The 17298-nt window shown below is 45.8% G+C and overlaps 1 protein-coding gene across 1 annotated transcript in view; it reads right to left on the bottom strand.

The window, feature by feature from the left end:
* Positions 1-1238: 1238 nt before the first annotated feature.
* Positions 1239-17298, bottom strand: part of PPL (periplakin) — an 83517-nt gene continuing 67457 nt past the window's right edge. The window contains exons 16-22 of the mRNA XM_060692969.2: positions 13775-13913; positions 11666-11856; positions 10887-11037; positions 9463-9546; positions 8574-8690; positions 6960-7052; positions 1239-5033 (exon numbers count right to left, since the gene is read on the bottom strand). Of these exons, the coding sequence (XP_060548952.2) occupies positions 2370-5033; positions 6960-7052; positions 8574-8690; positions 9463-9546; positions 10887-11037; positions 11666-11856; positions 13775-13913 (3439 nt within the window). The 3' untranslated portion in view covers positions 1239-2369. The remainder of the gene's footprint in view (positions 5034-6959; positions 7053-8573; positions 8691-9462; positions 9547-10886; positions 11038-11665; positions 11857-13774; positions 13914-17298) is intronic.

Here is a 17298-nt window from a genome sequence, read left to right as displayed (position 1 = left end):
CAATTAGATGCAAAGCTCCTTGGCATCATCGCTGAAAGATGGGTGAGATGTCAGATCTAAGGTCCCTAGAAGCTGCCAACTGCAGGGAAGGAGTCCTGATAGCTTTAGCTTTCTCCAGCTTAGGGGATGGGTTAATTAATGGATGGATGGATGGATGGATGGATGGATGGATGGATGGATGGATGTGTGTGTGAGGGGGTAGATGCATGCATGCATGCATATGGATGGATGTGTTCTGACCTAGGCTTCCCAAGAGCATGAAGCAGACTCCTTGTCCCGACAAAAACCCCTTTTTATTAAGTTACCGTGGATTCCTCTCATTCACATCCAGCAAAGTCTTTCAAGGGAGACTTTACAGTCACAGACCTTATCTGGCTTGGAGAGCTGCCAGGCCGATATCTTCAAAACTTGGCCAGGAGTCTCGGAGAGTCACGAACCAATTAAGCGAACTAATTGTCTCCTGCAAACTCCCCTCCTTTTTCTCTCCTCTTTTATTCCCTCTGGGAGGGGCCCTTCATCGTCCACCTGTGGCCTTATTCCCAAGTCGCCCCTTGTTCTTCAGCTGTTCCCTTTGTCTGGCAACTCTGCGCATGGAACAGGCTCCAGCTGTTTGTCTGCCTCACTGACGTCTGACTCGGAAGGCAACTGATAACTGGCATATGGCCTTGGCCCCTCCTCTGCCTCCAACGCAGAGCCCTCATCAGAGCCTTCCCCAGAGTCCAGGACTGGCCCACGTTCCTCCCCAACCTCCTCATTTCCCAATCTGCTGCCAGCTCTGTTGGCTGCTGGCAGGCCACAACAGGATGGATGGATCTCAACGCTCAGAATTTCCCAGCCAGCAAGGTCTTTGCTGAAAATTCTGGGAGGTAGAAGATTTGGCAGGTACCAAAGTTGGAAATACACAGCTTTAGGTATTTATGGAGATTCTCAATCATCCAGGTCATGGTTGTCTCAAAGGGTCTTTTCCAAAAGGCCACTGGACTTTCTTGCTTCCCCCCCCTTTGAAAACATTTTGCTTCTCATCCAAGAAGCTTCTTCAGTTCTGAGACACCCCCTCCCCTTTTCTTTGTGTCAGCCCCTCAAATATTGGAACATTGCTACATGTTATCCCTAGTTTTTCTTTTCATTAGACTGGACCTACCCAATTCCATCTTCTGTGTCTTTTTGTATACAACTGTATAGATTCAATGCCTATAATGTTCATTTATTGACGGAAAGGCAAAAGATTTAAAGAACCATTAATTTAGATCATTTCTTTATTATAACTGAGGGGTATAAATAACTTTTCCCATTTCCCTTCTCCAACAAATAACTTGAATACATAACAGTCAAATATAAGTCAGCAAAAACAGTGCATGCATCTTATAAGTGAGACTTTGAGGAAAATAAAGGCACTTGGAATTGGTGATAGTTAATCTTCCCCCCTTTTTCTAAAAGAATTAGAAACCTCTACATAATCTGAGCCACAGGATAAACAGCATCATCAAACACGCATATACATACATCTTTACTGCCTTAAAATTTGACCGCTCCCATATCATGTAGATAACATTTTTTTTTATAAAGTCAAGATCCAGCATGACGAAATACTAGGTTGGATCGTGGTACGATTGTATCATTCTTGTAAATCTCCCATATTGTGTTTTTAATGCCAGTCCATTACGTTCAACCACGTTTCACTTGCCCATGTCAATGAAAGATTGCTAAGCATCTGCTGTCCACCTACCAGCCACCTGCTCTTCCTTTGGATAACTTTTCCTAAACTTCGACTTATTCTCCAGAAGAAACAAACCAGTTGATGCAGTTATAATAAGGTTTTCAGGCAATGCTTTAAAGTGCTTAAGAGTTTCCCATACACTGCATTAACTTTAAAATAATTCCTAAAGATAAGATAGCATCCACTCTATGCTGCAGGAGGGGGGGGAAAGCGCATTCACTCAAGGCCATCTAATTCTGAATTTATGGCGATAGGACGTGCCCAGATTTCAGTTCAACACCGAAACCATTTCACAGGACTTTATAGTCGACAGAATCTTTGAGATGCCAAACTGAAATATGTGGTTTTGATCATCCAGACTGGATAAAATGCTGGATATATGCTACTTCTCTGCCAGGAAACAGTCCGTCATAAATTTGGAGAAGAGCAACTTGATCAAATGCAGGAGCAGAATCTTTTCGATTTGGGCAAGATTGATGCATGTGACCTAAAGCTTAAAGAGCACCCAAATGTTGAATAAAGACACAGGAGGCTTTGGCAGATAGATCTGAGGGAAGCATTAAAATAATATAAAACTTATGGATTTGTAACAAGACAAGCTCTGGACCAGCTTCAAAATAGTTTTGCATTAGGTAGGTTGAGAGGGAAGCGGTTATTTTTGTCCAGATACCAAAATCGCCAGCTCCTGAATAGACATCTCCTTGTTGAGGTAACTTTGATATTGAGCCATCGTTAATCTTCCACGCTTCAAGGCGTCTTCAATGGAGAATTTCCTCCCTGACTTTCTATCCAAGATGACCGAAGATTCACCACTTGGCCCTTTGACAGTGATCTCTTCCCAGTCGCATTCTTGGCTTTTCAACCTGACATACAAACTCCATTCAATAAGGCCATAACGATGAGCTTCTTCCGGAGACATCTCCTTCCCTGTGTCTGGGTCAATGACCACAATCGAGCGCCTCAGGTGGTTTTCTCGCTGCTCCCTCTTGATAGCGACGGTCTGGAGACGGTTTTGAAGTTGTTCAATCTCCCCGTCTTTTTCTCGCGATAGCCTTTTCAGGTCTTCCAGTTCTTTCTCCAAATTGTGGAACCTTGAATCGAGATTGATACGTTGATCTGCCTGGGCCATGCTCTTCAAATCCTGGGCTTCTATCGCCGTGAGCTCAATTTCCGACTGCAAACTCCTCATCTCCAAAAGAAGGTTCTGCTTTTCTATGTGGAGCTTGTGGTTCTCCTCCCTCAAAAAGTCCAACTCCTTGGAAGATTTAGAATTGCTAAATTCCATTTCAGAAAGTTTGGCCTCCAACCTATTGATATCGGAGTCCATTTGCATTTTCCGTCGGCTTTCCTCATCTAGACTGTTCTTCAGCTTCTGAATCTCGTACTCGGTGTCTCCCTTTTCCACCTGGACGCTCTCTGAAAAGACCACTTTTTCCTTAACTTCCATCTTCTCCAGGGCCTGCAGTTTCTTCCGCAGGGCTTCCAGTTCCGTTTGTAGCACTTGTTTCTTGTGTTTCTCCTCTTCCAACTCCAACTTAAGTAGGCTGTGCTCTTTCTCCTGCTGAGGATCTTGTTGAAGGATCACCTTTTGCCTCACGGTGACTTTTTCTGCCGTGTCCTTCTCTTGTTGCTCCAGCTCGCTCAGTCTGATCTTCAGCCTCTGCACCTCCAGTTCTGCCTCCCTGCGGGCCTTCCTTTCTTTCTCCAGATCTTCCAGCTGGCGCTCCAGGTGTGACCGTCTCCTCTGCAGCTTGCGCATCTCAGTCCGAAGCGAGTCTATTTGCTGCAGCTCATTTTCAATGTTCTGTGAGAAGGTATTCATCTCCAATTTTAAGGCAGGGTTTTGTTCCAGCTTCACCACTTCCTGCTTCACCACTTTTTCCCTCACCTGGGAGAGTTCTTCCTCCTTCTGCCTGATGATCTCCTCCTGTTGCTTCTTCTCCCTCTCCAAGTCCATGTGCTTCTTCTGCTCCTCAACCAACTGAGCTCGCAGGGACTCTACTTCTTCTTTTGTCTGGCGGTCTTCCCGGTACTGTAGGATCTCTTGAAGGACCTCCTTCACTTGGATGTGAGGCTTGGCTTCCTTCAGGGTCTCGATTTCTTGCTTCAACTTATAGATCTCCAGATCTGCTCTCTCAATGGCTCTGGTCCTATCTACAATCTCATCCCTGAGTCGCTGCATCTCCATTTCAGTTTCCGCGTCTGTTTTGTACTTAATGACCTCTTTGATGATCTCTTGAACTTCCACCCGTGGCCCTCTGCTCTTCAGAGTCACCAGCTCATCCTGGCAAGCCCGAAGCTGCTCTTCCCCACCCAGGTATCGCCTCTCCTGCTCCATCACTTCTAAACGAAGGTTGGCCACTTCGTTTTCCGCTTGGGGATCTGGGCGAATGATCTCCCGTACCTTCTCCTGGACGATCACCATGGAATTCTCCTCTTCCAGAGCCTGAATCTTCCTAAGCAGCTCGCCTTTCTCTCTCTCATTCAAGCGGGTCTTGGCCTTCTCTTCCTCATACTGGCGCCGCAGTTCATTCACTTCCCTTTCTGTCGCTACGTCCTTCTCCATTTTCAACACCTCCTTCACGGTGATCTTGCCCTCAGCCATGGCCCGCTCTTTCTCCAGCCGCTTCAGCTTGTCTTGGAGGAAACGCAGCTCTTCTTCTTGCTCGTGCCTCAGCATACTCTCCCTCTGTTTACTCTCCTGTAGCTGCTTATAGTCCATCTCCAGCTGGGGATCGTTTTGCATCTTCACGATCGCCTTTTCAGTCACTCTCTCCTGATCCCTGATCTTCTCGTTGGAAAGAGCTGCGATCTGGCGGTGGAGAAGGGCCATCTCATTCTGCCGGCTTCCTTCCTGTCTCTTGAGCTCTTCAAGTTCTTCTTTCAACTTCAAGATTTCCTCTGCCTGGGCTTTGTCTGGCTCGATCCGCAAGACTTCTTTGACAACATACTCCTGTCCACCTTCTCTTTTCTCATGTTCTAGAATGCCAAGCTTTTGCTTCAGGGATTGCAGTTCCTCCTGAAGCCCCTGATTCTTGTGCTGCTCTTCTGTCAGGTTCTGTTGCAACTTGTGGTAGTTCTCATCCAGTTCTGGGTCAGGCATTTTCTTGACCACTTCCTTCCTGAGCACAATCTCCTGTGGCTTCTGGTTCTGCAGCTGGAAGATATTCTGCTGGATGACTTTGATCTCTTCTTCCAGATGCTGCCGAGACTGGGACTCATCATCCAGTTCCTTCTTTAACTTCCAGATTTCTTCAAAGGGCTTCTTAGACTTGCTGATGTGAATGGATTCCTCTAACATTTGGAGGTCAGGTTGCTGTCATTGAACAGAAAACAAGGAGTCAGTTCAACGATCTCAACTGCGTCCCTAATGCAAGAGCATCGCTCCTCAAACTGGTGCCTTCCAGAAAACTCCCAGAATGTACAACTTTGTTGGTTGGACATTCTGAGAGTTGAAGCCTCCGCTTCTCTGAAAGACATCCAGGTTGGGAAGGCTAAACTAGGAAGTAAATTCTCTTCCCCAACTCTAATGCAGATCAGATCTTGTTGTCTAGTTGGTACCATTTTATGCATAGTTATTCAGCTGAGGTGATGCTCATTTCTCAGCAAATATACCGTGTTTCCCTGAAAATATGGCCTATTCCAAAAGTAAGCCCTAGCTTTTTACATGTGTGCCCAATATAAGCCCCACCCACAAAATAAGCCCTAAGTAAGACCCCACCCACTCCATGGTGCACGGGTAAAAAGTTAGGCTGGGGATGATGGGATGGACCTGTCCTACTAATCTTCGGACAGTTGCAGCCAGGCCTTACACACCCTGACACCTGCCTCACCGGCCCATTTCTTCTGCAGCTGGCAAGGCTTTCCTGAAGGCCTCTGCAGCCGATAACAGTGCTCCAGATCGATTCAGAGCTCAGTTATCGGCTGCAGAGGCCTTCAGGAAAGCCTTGCCGGCCACAGAAGAAGTTCCTGAAGATGTCCGATAGCGAAAAGGAGGCCAGGGGCGACACACACAAGTGAGGTGATTCAGTGGAAGACATCCCTCCGAAAATTAGACCTGGTGCCTTTTTTGGAAGGCAAAAAAATATATGGGTCTTATTTTTGGGGAAACACGGTAATTTGGATTGGACCATTATACTGCAACACACTTACTCTTTTTAAAACTACCTTGCTGGCATATCCTATCGTTCCTATCATTTCCCTGGACCTGAGAAGTCATATTGGAGGTTTGAGATCCTTTGAGCAAAGTGAATGTGTTAAAGTCCACTCCAGTATCTCTGTATGTCATCGTCAAAGTATTATCTCAGACCTATTTCCTAATTGTGCCCCTAGCTTGTTAATGCTTATTCTTTCACTGAAATCACTTGCTGGAACACAACATTTGACAGTGATGCATTTCTCTAACTGCCTAGCATTTTTTATTTTTTTTTTAACAAGGAGCAGTTGTGAAGTCCTCAAAAGCTATTTACCTGTGACACTTCTTGGGGGGGGGGGAAGAAGATTTGTTGTTGTTGTTGTTTATTTCTCTGCAGGGCTGCGCTAAACATTCAAAGGAGGTGCTTTGAAAAATACAGGAGCATCTCCTAAATTGTAAAAGCAGCCTTATCCTCTCCTCTCCCCTCCCCCCCCACCCCAGGCTTTCATTGCACTGGATAGTTTTCTTCCCTGCAACTACCCAACAATGACTACAAAAGTTAAGGGTGAACTTCCCTTTTATGACCAATCTACAACTTCTGCCACTGAAGAACCCACCATATCATAATTTATTATGGCAAACTAAATTTCCTGGGATGACTCTGTAGAGTCCATGGGTATTATTATATCACACTAATAAGAGTTGGAAGCACCTTGGAGGTCTTCTATCCCAACCCACCTGCTCAAGCAGGAGACTTTATAGATATCAGACAAAGCATTGTCCAATCTTTTCTTAAAAACCTCCAGTGTTGGAACACCCATAACTTCTAGAGGCAAGTCGTTCCACTGATTAATTGTTCTAGCTTCACTGTCAGAACATTTCTCTTTAGTTCTAGATTGGTTCTCTCCTAGATTACTTTCCATCGATTGCTTCTTGTCCTGCCTTCAGGTGCTTCCTCATATTAAGTTTCCTCATATACTCCAGTTTTATTAAAAATTTATCTGTAGGTAGCCATCCATGAAGCACCTGTAGGAGTTGGGTTCTATCCATAAAAGTTGGGGCATTTTTCTGGGCAAGAACTAGTAGAAAAGAGTTTCTTCAATTTACCTGTTTCAACAAGGTCTGAGCGAACTCCAGGTTCTGCAACCTTTGCCTATTGATGGCGTTGATCTCAGTGAATCTGGCAGCCAGGAGAGCTTCCTGCAAATGGAACATGGGTTCATTTTGAGGATGGTGGGATCAACTGGAAGAATACATTTTTTGAGGCTTGTTACCTCAGCCCTTTACTTTACTTTACTTTTATTTGATTTATATACCGCCCTACTCCCGAAGGACTCAGGACGGTGAACAGCCAACAATAAAACACATACATACAAAATTTAAAAAGCAGAAATAAAATCAAATTAAATAGTTTGGCCCAGACAGATTAAAAAACCCCAAGCAATTTAAAACAAATTAAACTTTGAATATTAAAAATATTAAAAAATATTAAAAAATTATTTAAAAAGAGGGAGAAAGTTAGGCCAGGCCCGCCTGGTGGAATAAAAAGGTCTTAAGAGCGCGGCGGAAGGTGCGCAGATCCGGGATCCTCCGTATCTCTGGGGGGAGCTCTTTCCAGATAGTAGGTGCCCCCACAGAGAAGGCTCTCCCCCTGGGGGCCGCCAGTCGACATTGTTTGGCCGACAGCACCCGCTATGAGAGCGTACCGGCCGGTGGGAGGCTATTGGTAGTAGTAGGTGGTCCCGCAAGTACCCAGGTCCTAAGCCATGGAGCGCTTTAAAGGTGGTGACCAAAACCTTGAAGCGCACCCGGAAGACCACCGGGAGCCAGTACAGCTCACGCAGGAGGGATGTTACATGGGAACGCCATGTCGCTCCCATTACCACCTGCCCTCTTGACATCTTGCTTTTAAATGTGTTTTTAACAATTTGCAAACTGCCAGGGTTACTGGGACTTGGACAACACAATCAGCCAGATGTTTAGGCTGCATTTGGCATTTTTGTTCCACCTATCGAGTCCTTCCCAAGGACCTGGGAGAGGCAGATGTGGTTTGATGGTGTTAAAAGATGTTGCAAGTTGTAAGCTGTTCCAAGTAAAGCTGCCTTTTGCAATTGACCGGTGATCTTTTTTTTCCCCAATGCCAATAGTGTTCCAAAGGATGTGCCAGATGTTTTGGGATTGCACCCAAGGTGCCTGTTGATCCTATCTTGCCTTTTTTTTTTAGCACTTAGACTTATATACCGCTTCACAGCTCCCTCTTAGCGGTTTACAGAGTCAGCCTATTGCCCCCCACAATCTGGGTCCTCATTTTGCCCACCTCGGAAGGATGGAAGGCTGAGTCAACCTCGAGCCTGGTGAGATTCGAACTGCCAAACTGCAGGCAGCCGGCAGACAGCAGAAGTAGCCTGCAGTACAGCACTCTAACCACTGCGCCACTGCGGCTCTATTTGCAGGTCCTCATATATTATTATCATTAAAATTGCAAGGAACCTAGCCAGTCAACTCAAGGTGTTGAATGTACCTAGCACTCTGCTTCCTATTTTCCCCATAACAACAACCCAATGAGGTGGATTGGGCTGAGAGAAAGGGGCTGGCCCAAAGTCTCATCCAGTCAGCTTCCCCATCCTAGACTTCAGATTCTCTTTTCCCCAGTTATTGGCCAGGGGTCCTACCCCAAGCGTAGCTTGCTCTGCACCTTTGGTACAATCTTGTTAAACATACCTCTTCTTTCACTCTAACGGCTGTGGATTGGAATCTTGGTCTCTTGTTCAGGAAACCATTACGGCCACTTTCCAGATCCAAGATGGACCTCAGCTTTTCCGCTTCTAGTTCATAGTCCTAGGAAGAGGAGAGAGGGCGTAACATCCAGACGATGCTGGAGGTACCTACGAAGTGCAATTCTGCAAAGGGGTGTAGTTTTTTTGGTCCTTCCTCCATGCCAGGGGTCGGCAACCTTAAACACATTAAAGAGCCACTTGGGCCCGTTTCCCACAGAAAACAAAACACTGGGAGACACAAAACCTGGGGGGGCGTGGCCAACTTGATGTCACTCACTTCCACCCAATCACATGCCCCACGGCCCCAGCCATCGCTGCCCAGGGAAACGAAAGCAAACAGAAATATAGCTCTTGCTGAAAGGGCTGAGATTGGGGAAGGCACAGGAAACAGAAAGCGGCGCATTCCGCCACGAGAGCCAGACCGCACCTCTCCGCCGTGCAACTCACCAATGGGGGCACTTCTGCCAGGCCATCTCCCGCTGGGCTGTTGTGTTTGGCAGGGCAGGGGAGCACTTCCCCATGCTGCCCCCTTCTTTCTCTTGGCCCCGCCGACAAAGGAGGAGGAAGGCCAGGCTTGGGGGATGGCTCCCACCCCGCAAGATCCACACCCGCCATTCTCTCCCAGCAGTCTTTGCTGGTGGCAACAGCAAATGTACCAAGTGGAATGCCGTTGCCGCACAAAGGCAAGTGCAGCGGCGCTTTGCTCCCGCACTTAGGGTCCGACCATGCCACTGCTGCGACAGGGTGACAGGGAGCCATGGAAGAGGGCCCAAAGAGCCGCATGTGGCTCCGGAGCCGCAGGTTGCCGACCCCTGCTCTATGCCACTCCTTACCTTCACTGCCTGTTGATACTGCTGAGCTTCTGCAGAGACCTTCTGGACTTCTTTATCCTTGCTTGCAATTTCTTCCAAAAGTTTCTGACAAAGCAAACAAAGGTGTATCGATTTTAAAGAGCCAGGAGGTGGACGGCACCATCTTACTTTGAATGGGAGCAGGGAAGGGGTGTTCCTTGTCTACCAAGGGCCCATGATTTATGGGAAAAGTTAATGGCAGGCTGGGACAGCTAATGATGGATGGAACCTTGGTCCACAGTGAGTGGAGCTTGAAACTCTCCATCTCTCCTTCTTTCCACTTCTGTGGACATTAGATCAGTGGTGAAATCTGAACCAGTTTACTACTACCGGTTTGCTGGCTGCCCATGCGCACCAAACACATGCTGTGCGCACATGCGCAGTACACACCAAAAAAGGGCTTGGGAAGGTAAGTAGAACAGTTCCAGAGAACCGGTAGTTAAAAATGCTTTTAAAAAGTTTTTTAAAAGGTTCCGACGCTCGATCGTCGGAAATTTTTTTTTTTTTACTTTTTAAGCATTTTTTAACTATTTGTTAAAGCATTTTTAAAAATGCTTTAAAAAGTAAAAAAAAAAAAAAGTTCCGACAATCGCGTGTCACTCAGCTGATCTTTGGAACTTTTTTCTTTTTTACTTTTTTTACTACCAGTTCGGCGAACCAGTAGCATCTTTTACTACCGGTTCGGGTGAACCAGCCCAAACCAGTAGCATTTCACCCCTGCATTAGATCCTTTAGCTTTAGAAAAATGCTGCTAATTCAGCCAAGCTTTTAACTCATGCTATACGGATATATAAACAAGAAAAGTAGAGGACACCCAACAGCAGTGATGGGTGCACCATTGGAAAACCTGAAGGACCAGGTTGGGACAGATTCTCTCCCCTGAAGAAAATCTATTGGTCACCAAGAGTTGACATCAACTTGACCACACGTAATTAATATAGATATATGAACATGCTTCCTTTCAACAGTTGTTGCTTAAGCTTCCTCTCTTAGGACCCATAACTAGCTTTGGGCCATCATGCAACAGAAGAACATGTGGCTTGGCAGTAGAAGATCCAGAATTCAATTCCTGGCCTCTCCAGGAAGTAATTAGAGAACCCTGGACTGAAAAATTTAGGAATTGCTTCTAACCTTTGTTAGCTGGAGCCCAAGAATAGAAAAATGGAATGGAATGGAATAGGAGTAAGAATAGGAATAGGAATTGGAATAGAATTGGGAATAGGAATAGAGTTAGGAATAGAATAGGAATACCAGTAGAAATAGAATAGAAATAGAATAGACAGAGTTGGAAGGGAGCTTGTAAGAGCTATGTGAGGCACAGAAATAGCTTTAAAAAAAAAAAAGCAATAGACTGCATAGAGTTGTGCTGCATAATCTTTGCAGTTTCCCCCCAATTATCTGATTACCTGTTGTTTCTTCAACTTGGTTTCCACCTGAGAAAGGTGATCGTTTTCTTGAGGCTCATAGTTGGGGATGTTTTCAAAATAACGTTTTAGTTCATCATGGCCAGCACGATAGTTGGAGTAGGCCGATTTTGCTTTCTGCAGGACTTGGGATCTAGAAAGCGGTACAAATAGTTCTCAACTTACATACAGAATTGAGCCCGGAATTACAATCAAAATCATTACAGACGTAAGTTAAGGCCATATATATCCGGATCCTTTTTTTTTTTTTTTTGCAGTGGTTTTGAGTGAATGTCATAGTCCAGGGGTCAGCAACCTGCAGCTCTGGAGCCACATGTGGCTCTTTCACATGTCTGCTGTGATTCCCTGTCACTCAAAATATGCGTCACAACCGCCAATGTGTGACAGCCGCCGGCACACAATTTATTGAGCTTTTCAACCCCTGGTAGGCCAACCATGGATAAATCCAAGAAAAGAAAAGTTTCAGAAGAAAACAGAACGTTTAATTAAACTACATATACTAGTTTTGTGGCTGCTCAGGAAATAGTCAGGCACGGGAAGAGTTTTGTGGCTCCCAATGTTTTCTTTTCTGTGGGAAACGGGTCCCAATGGCTCTTTGAGTGTTTAAGGTTGCAGATCCCTGTCATAGTCATTAAGTTAATCCATTTCCACAAAATTGATATTTTTTGCTGGGAACCAGAAGAATGCCAAAACTTTCTCCTGCCAGTTTGTTAGTCCATGCCCTCATTTCCCCCAGTCCTTCATGATGACCACCTCCTGACCTGTAATCCAACTGCTTGTTGAGATTGCTAAACCGCTGGTTGAGCTTGTGGAATTCAGCCTCCTGACGTTCAATATCTGGGCAGTGTTCTTGGAACTGGCTCGCCAAGGTACTGGAACATCTCTTGGCCTTCTCCAAGTCTTGTTGGGCCTCATTCAGCAGCTGCTGGACCTGGACTTCAGAATTCAGTGCCTGGGAGGAACAGGAGGATGGTTCTTAGCAAACTTTTTAGGATGAAGATTCTTAACAATCTCTTACTGTGGAGTGTACAACACGGTTTCACTCGAGGGTTTTCTCTCTTCTATGGCTTCCCGAAAACTACACTCAAGAGAAATAAATAGTGAAGGGGCCACAGCAGTGGTGAAATCTAAAATTTGTTACTACCGGTTCTATGGGCGTGGCTTGGGGGGTAATGTGACTGGGTGGGCGTGGCCAATTTTTTTTTTTTTACTTTTAAAACCATTTTTTCTACAACCTCTTCGGCGAGGAGGTTGTAAAAAAATGCTTTCAAAAGGCTCTGACGATCCCAGCTGAGTTGCCTGATTGTCAGAGGCTTTTTCCGATCAAGCAACTCAGCTTGGATCGTCAGAGGCATTTAAAAGAAAAAAAGCCTCTGCCGATCAGGCAAATCAGCTGGGATCCTCAGAGGCTTTTAAAAGCATTTTTTCTACAACCTCTGAAAAGATTGTAGAAAAAATGCTTTAAAAAGCCTTTGAGATCCCAGCTGAGCCGCGCGATCATCAAAGGCTTTTTTTTTTTACTTTTAAAAGCATTTTTTCGGCCAAAGAGGTTGTAGAAAAAATGCTTTTAAAAGTAAAAAAAAAAAGCCTCAGATGATTGTGTGGCTCAGCTGGGTATGGGGGGGGAGGGGCAGGGATTTTTGCTACCGGTTCTCCAAACCACCCGCCTTCACCGCTACCGGATCGGGCGATTCGGTCCGAACCAGGAGCATTTCACCTCCAGGCCACAGCAAACCAAAACATCACAAGGAAAGTACATGTTTTATAAACATGAATACAGTAGTGGCTAAAATTGTGGAAACCTTTTGGGAAAATAATCCTTTGGGCCTGGTGACTAAGTCAGATTGGATGCTGCAACATTATCCTGGGAGACATATATTTGCCTTCATTAACAGAGGCTCCTTTATATAGTAGTGGCCAAAATTGTGGAAACCTTTTGGGAAAAGTGTATTTTCTAAAACTAGCTAATAACATCACTTTTTTATTTTGGAGTAGAACCATAAAATTATATATCAATGGAAAGATAATTTAATCAATAATGTCATGCAATAGCTTTTAGGAAGGATTTGCTATTAGAATAGCAGTTACAGTATAAAGAAGAAAAGTGAAACACGTAGAAAAAACGAGATATACAAAAATTATCACCATGTCAGTTAATCCTTAGTTGGGTAAAATTTAGCATGAATTACAGCCTTACAACGTCTTCCCATGGAGTGAACCAAGTCTTTTTTAGAACCTAGCTGTTCTAATGTGAAACCAAGATTGAAGGATGGCTTCTATTAACTGGGTTTTATTGCTGGGTCGCTTCTGACTAACAAGTTTCTTTAGTCGGCTCTGTAGATTTTTAATTGAGTTAATCGGCTATTCCCAGGCCATTCCAGCAGTGAAATAGGATTATCTTGATTGATCAAATAATAAATTAAGATACGTGCCTAGGAGTCGCACGAAGCTAAGAAACTTGAAAACATCTTCTGGTACATGGATATTCTTTCGTGCCACATTTCAGCCAAATGAAGGGTGCCCAGCGGAGTATCAGCAGCCAAATGCTGACTGATCTAGGAGATTCATTTGTAGGGCCTTTGCAATACGTATCTCTATGTACATGCACACAAGGACACACAACTGGACAAGCCTGCCCCATCTTGCAGCCTTCCAACCGGGCCGGGCTACAACACCTATAATCTCAGAAGGCCACGTTGATCTTTGGAGTTGAAGGACACCAGCATGAAGAAGACTTCATTCCACATTCAGCTTCTGTCATTTCTGAGAAAGGGAGCTAAGCCCACCCACCTTTCATTCATACAGACAAGTCAGATTTATCCTTCCTGTATTTGAAACACGAATCCCCCTCGCTCAGAATGGTCACTCACCAGCAATTCTTCCCTCTTGTGGTCCAGAGCATGTAAATCCTCGGGAATTGTGTCTTCGATAGCCAGCTTGTTCTCATAGCCGGAAAGCAGGTCTCTCCCTTGCTGAAGGACCTTCTCAAGGTGATTGGCAACATCAACCCTGTAAGGACAGGTGGAAAGAATTAGTACTGGCTTAGTGTCAGGTTCCAAGTAATGCATCCATCGTGAATTGAACTCTGAGGCATTCCTGTTTCTCAAAGTACAAATTTATTTAGATACATCATATTGGCACTAACTGGTGAAAAGCCAGTACTTGTTGTGGCCCGCCGGTGGCCAGCAGAGCTGGCAGCAGAGTCGGACAGTGAGGAGGTTGGGGAGGAACTTGGTCCAGTCCTGGGGGCTGGGGAAAGCTTGGATGGGGGCTCTGCATCGGAGGCAGAGAGGGAGCTAGACAGCAGCGAGGCAGAGGAATAGCTGGAGCCTGTTCCCAGTGTGTGCATGCGCAGAGCTGCCAGAAGACAAGAACAACTCAGAAAGCATGGTCAACTTGGGAGTAAACCACACCTTGGAAGTGATTGGCCCCTCCCATAGCCCTCGTCCAAGCTTTCCCCAGCCCCCAGGACTGGCCCATGTTCCAACCTCCTCACTGTCTGACTCTGCTGCCAGCTCTGCTGGCCACCGGCGGGCCACAACAACATCTGGCTAACTGTGTGACCAACCACAGTAATCCTTGTAACATCTGTTTCCTGACTTGGCCTATTTTAAAGGGCTCTTCGTCTTCTCGTTGGCAACCTGATGATCACAGATCAGGAACGGCAGCAAATTCACTTCCCCTGTTCGTATAAAACAGTTCTCAAACTGAGAAGGATTCAGGCAACCCACAACAGCTGACCATATCTGGGGGTGGGGGGGAAGCAACCTCTTTATGGTTACACACTAAGATTGTGAGCGAGAGACTCTAAAAAGAGTGCAGAGAAGAACAATAAAAGGATTAGGGGACTGGAGGCTAAATCATATGAAGAATGGTTGCAGGAATTAGGTATGCCTAGTCTAGTGAAAAGAAGGACTAGGGGAGACATGATAGCAGTCTTCCAATATCTCAGGGGTTGCCGCAAAGAAGAGGGAGTCAAGCTATTCTCCAAAGCACCTGAGGGCAGGACAAGAAGCAACGGGTGGAAATTCATCAAGGAGAGAAGCAACCTAGAACTAAGGAGAAATTTCCTGACGGTGGGAACAATTAATCATTGGAATGACTTGCCTCCAGAAATTGTGAATGCTCCATCTGGAGGCTTTTAAGAAGAGTCTGGACAACCACTTGTCCGGAAGATGGTATATAGTCCCCTATTTGTGCTGGACTAGAAGACCTCCAAGGTCCCTTCTGACTCTTGTTATACTGTTCTGTTAATCCTCACTCAGATATATTTTGGTTCTAAAGCATCGACTTCCAGAAATTCCTGCGATGTTCCTCCATTCCTCTTAGAAATCCTCGTGAAAATTCAAAGCGATCATGCTTGGGAAGGACATTTATTTTCATTTGAGGTAGTGGCCTTAGGCCAAATTTCCAGCAGAGGAAGAACAGGGATCGAAGGGGCAGTTCGCCCACCCCCTTTCTTCCCCTTTAAGAGCTTTTCTTTCCAGCTTGCTCATTTTTCCACCCAGACCAGTGCCAGCCTCACTAGCATTTAACTCAGTTCTGCTGTATCCCAGGGCTGAGAACTCAGCTGTCCTTCCGCAGCTTAACCTAATTCAGTACCAATTACATAAAAGGCATTAAATGTTATTAAAGGAAATAATGTTTGCACCAACAAGCTTTGAGGTTACAGCTGGGCGTTCCCAAGGACGCTTTTGTCATTAGTTCAAGGTTGTTTATCTTGGGATCTTCCACTACAAAGCATGAGATCCTTCCCACCAGAGAGATGGGATTGAACAAGGTCCTGCATGGGTGAAGAAGGATCCCTCGGTGAAACGGGTGCCTCAACGTGCGGCCTATTTCAACAAAGCAGAGACAGGGAGCCTCGTGACCTTACTCTGCTTGTTTCACCCTTCAAGGGTTGTGATGGCTACACAATGAGGCCTTGTTCACAGTCACTCATGCTTTGGTCACCTCTCGTCAGGATTACTGCAATGCGCTCTCTACGATGCCGCTGTCCTTGAAGACTAGCCGGAAACTTCAACTGATCCAGAATGAAGTTCGATTCAGCGCCAGTTTCTGTTATTATTATTATTTTTTAATGTTTGAATCGGTTGGGGTTTTACAGTTTTAGTTCAAGTTAGAGCCTTGAATTGCAAGAAGAGCCTGAATTGCAAGAATCAAGAGCTGGAAGAGCCGTCCACCTCTTGATTCTGTGATTCTACGGTTCTGATTCTGAAGTCTGAAAGTACAAATGTGGGCCTCACAGGTTAAATCAGATAGGAAGCACAACCAGATGAACTAACTCCACTTTATTGTAAAGTTACAATGACAGACTCTTGCAAGTCTGAAAGTACAATTCTTCCCCCGCTCTTTTACAGCCTGAGAAATTAGGGAAGGTCTCTTCTGAGCCTCTTGCCCTGCCCACTATCTAACTACAGGCTATGCTGTCTCTTATCCAGGGGTTAAATCTACTTACCTTCCTTACCGGTTCGGAAGCGTGCATGCGTGCTGTCTTTGCTCGTGCATACGCATCACATGCATGTGCAGACCTTCTGCGCATGTGCAAAACTTTCTGTGCATGCGCAGAAGGTAAAAAACACACCAGGAAGTAATGACACCTGGGCGGGTGGGCAGAGCTTTGCTCCGCCATCGCTACCAGATTGTCGGATCACCGGCCAAGATCGCTACCGGATCGGGTGATCCAGTCCAATCTGGGAGCATTTCACCCCTGCTCTTATCTGACTGCATACTTAGCAGCCTTTCTTTGCCCAGTCTCCCATGGTCTTTCCCTCATACCATCCCATTAGATGTATTGGACTCCGGGTCTTGAATCCTGTCCCATTCATGTTGGAGTCACCATATAAGTTGAAAAGATTAGCTGGTGACATCATCGTTGCCGGGGAAAACTCTTGGGGGCTTCTTTCATGTCCCCGTCAAGAAGCTGGAGCGAGTAACGGGAACTCAGCCCCACCACTTGGGTCTTGCTAGCCTCCAACCTGGAGTCCTAATGACACGAGCCACTGCATTCCTAAAGTTCTTGAATGGAAAAGATTTGAATTGTAGCCTATCATATTTGGAATCTTCCAGATTGGAGAAGACGGGTCCCTCCACGGTAGAGCAGAAGCAGCTCTGCTAAAGTTTTTCCATCCCAAACCAAAGATATCAAAGATGAACTATGACAGGGGTGGACTTCAAAAATATTAGCAAGGGGATCTCTGCCCGGTTGCTGGGTGGACGTGGCCATGGTGGGCGTGGCCTAGTAGGCTTCCTGCACCATGGTGGGGGAGGGCGCTTTTGCCCTCCCCGGACTCCGGAGGCTTTCCTCAAGCCTCCAGGAGGGTGAAAATGGCCTCCCCAGGTTCTGGAGGCCCTCTGGACTTCTGGTAGGCCCGTTTTTTGCCTTCCCCAAGCC

This window comes from Pantherophis guttatus, chromosome 14 (genome assembly GCF_059756535.1).
Source record: "Pantherophis guttatus breed Tessera chromosome 14, ASM5975653v1, whole genome shotgun sequence".
Taxonomy (NCBI): domain Eukaryota; kingdom Metazoa; phylum Chordata; class Lepidosauria; order Squamata; family Colubridae; genus Pantherophis; species Pantherophis guttatus.
Note: the sequence above shows the minus strand (reverse complement) of the source record. Positions and strands in the feature narration are given on the sequence as shown.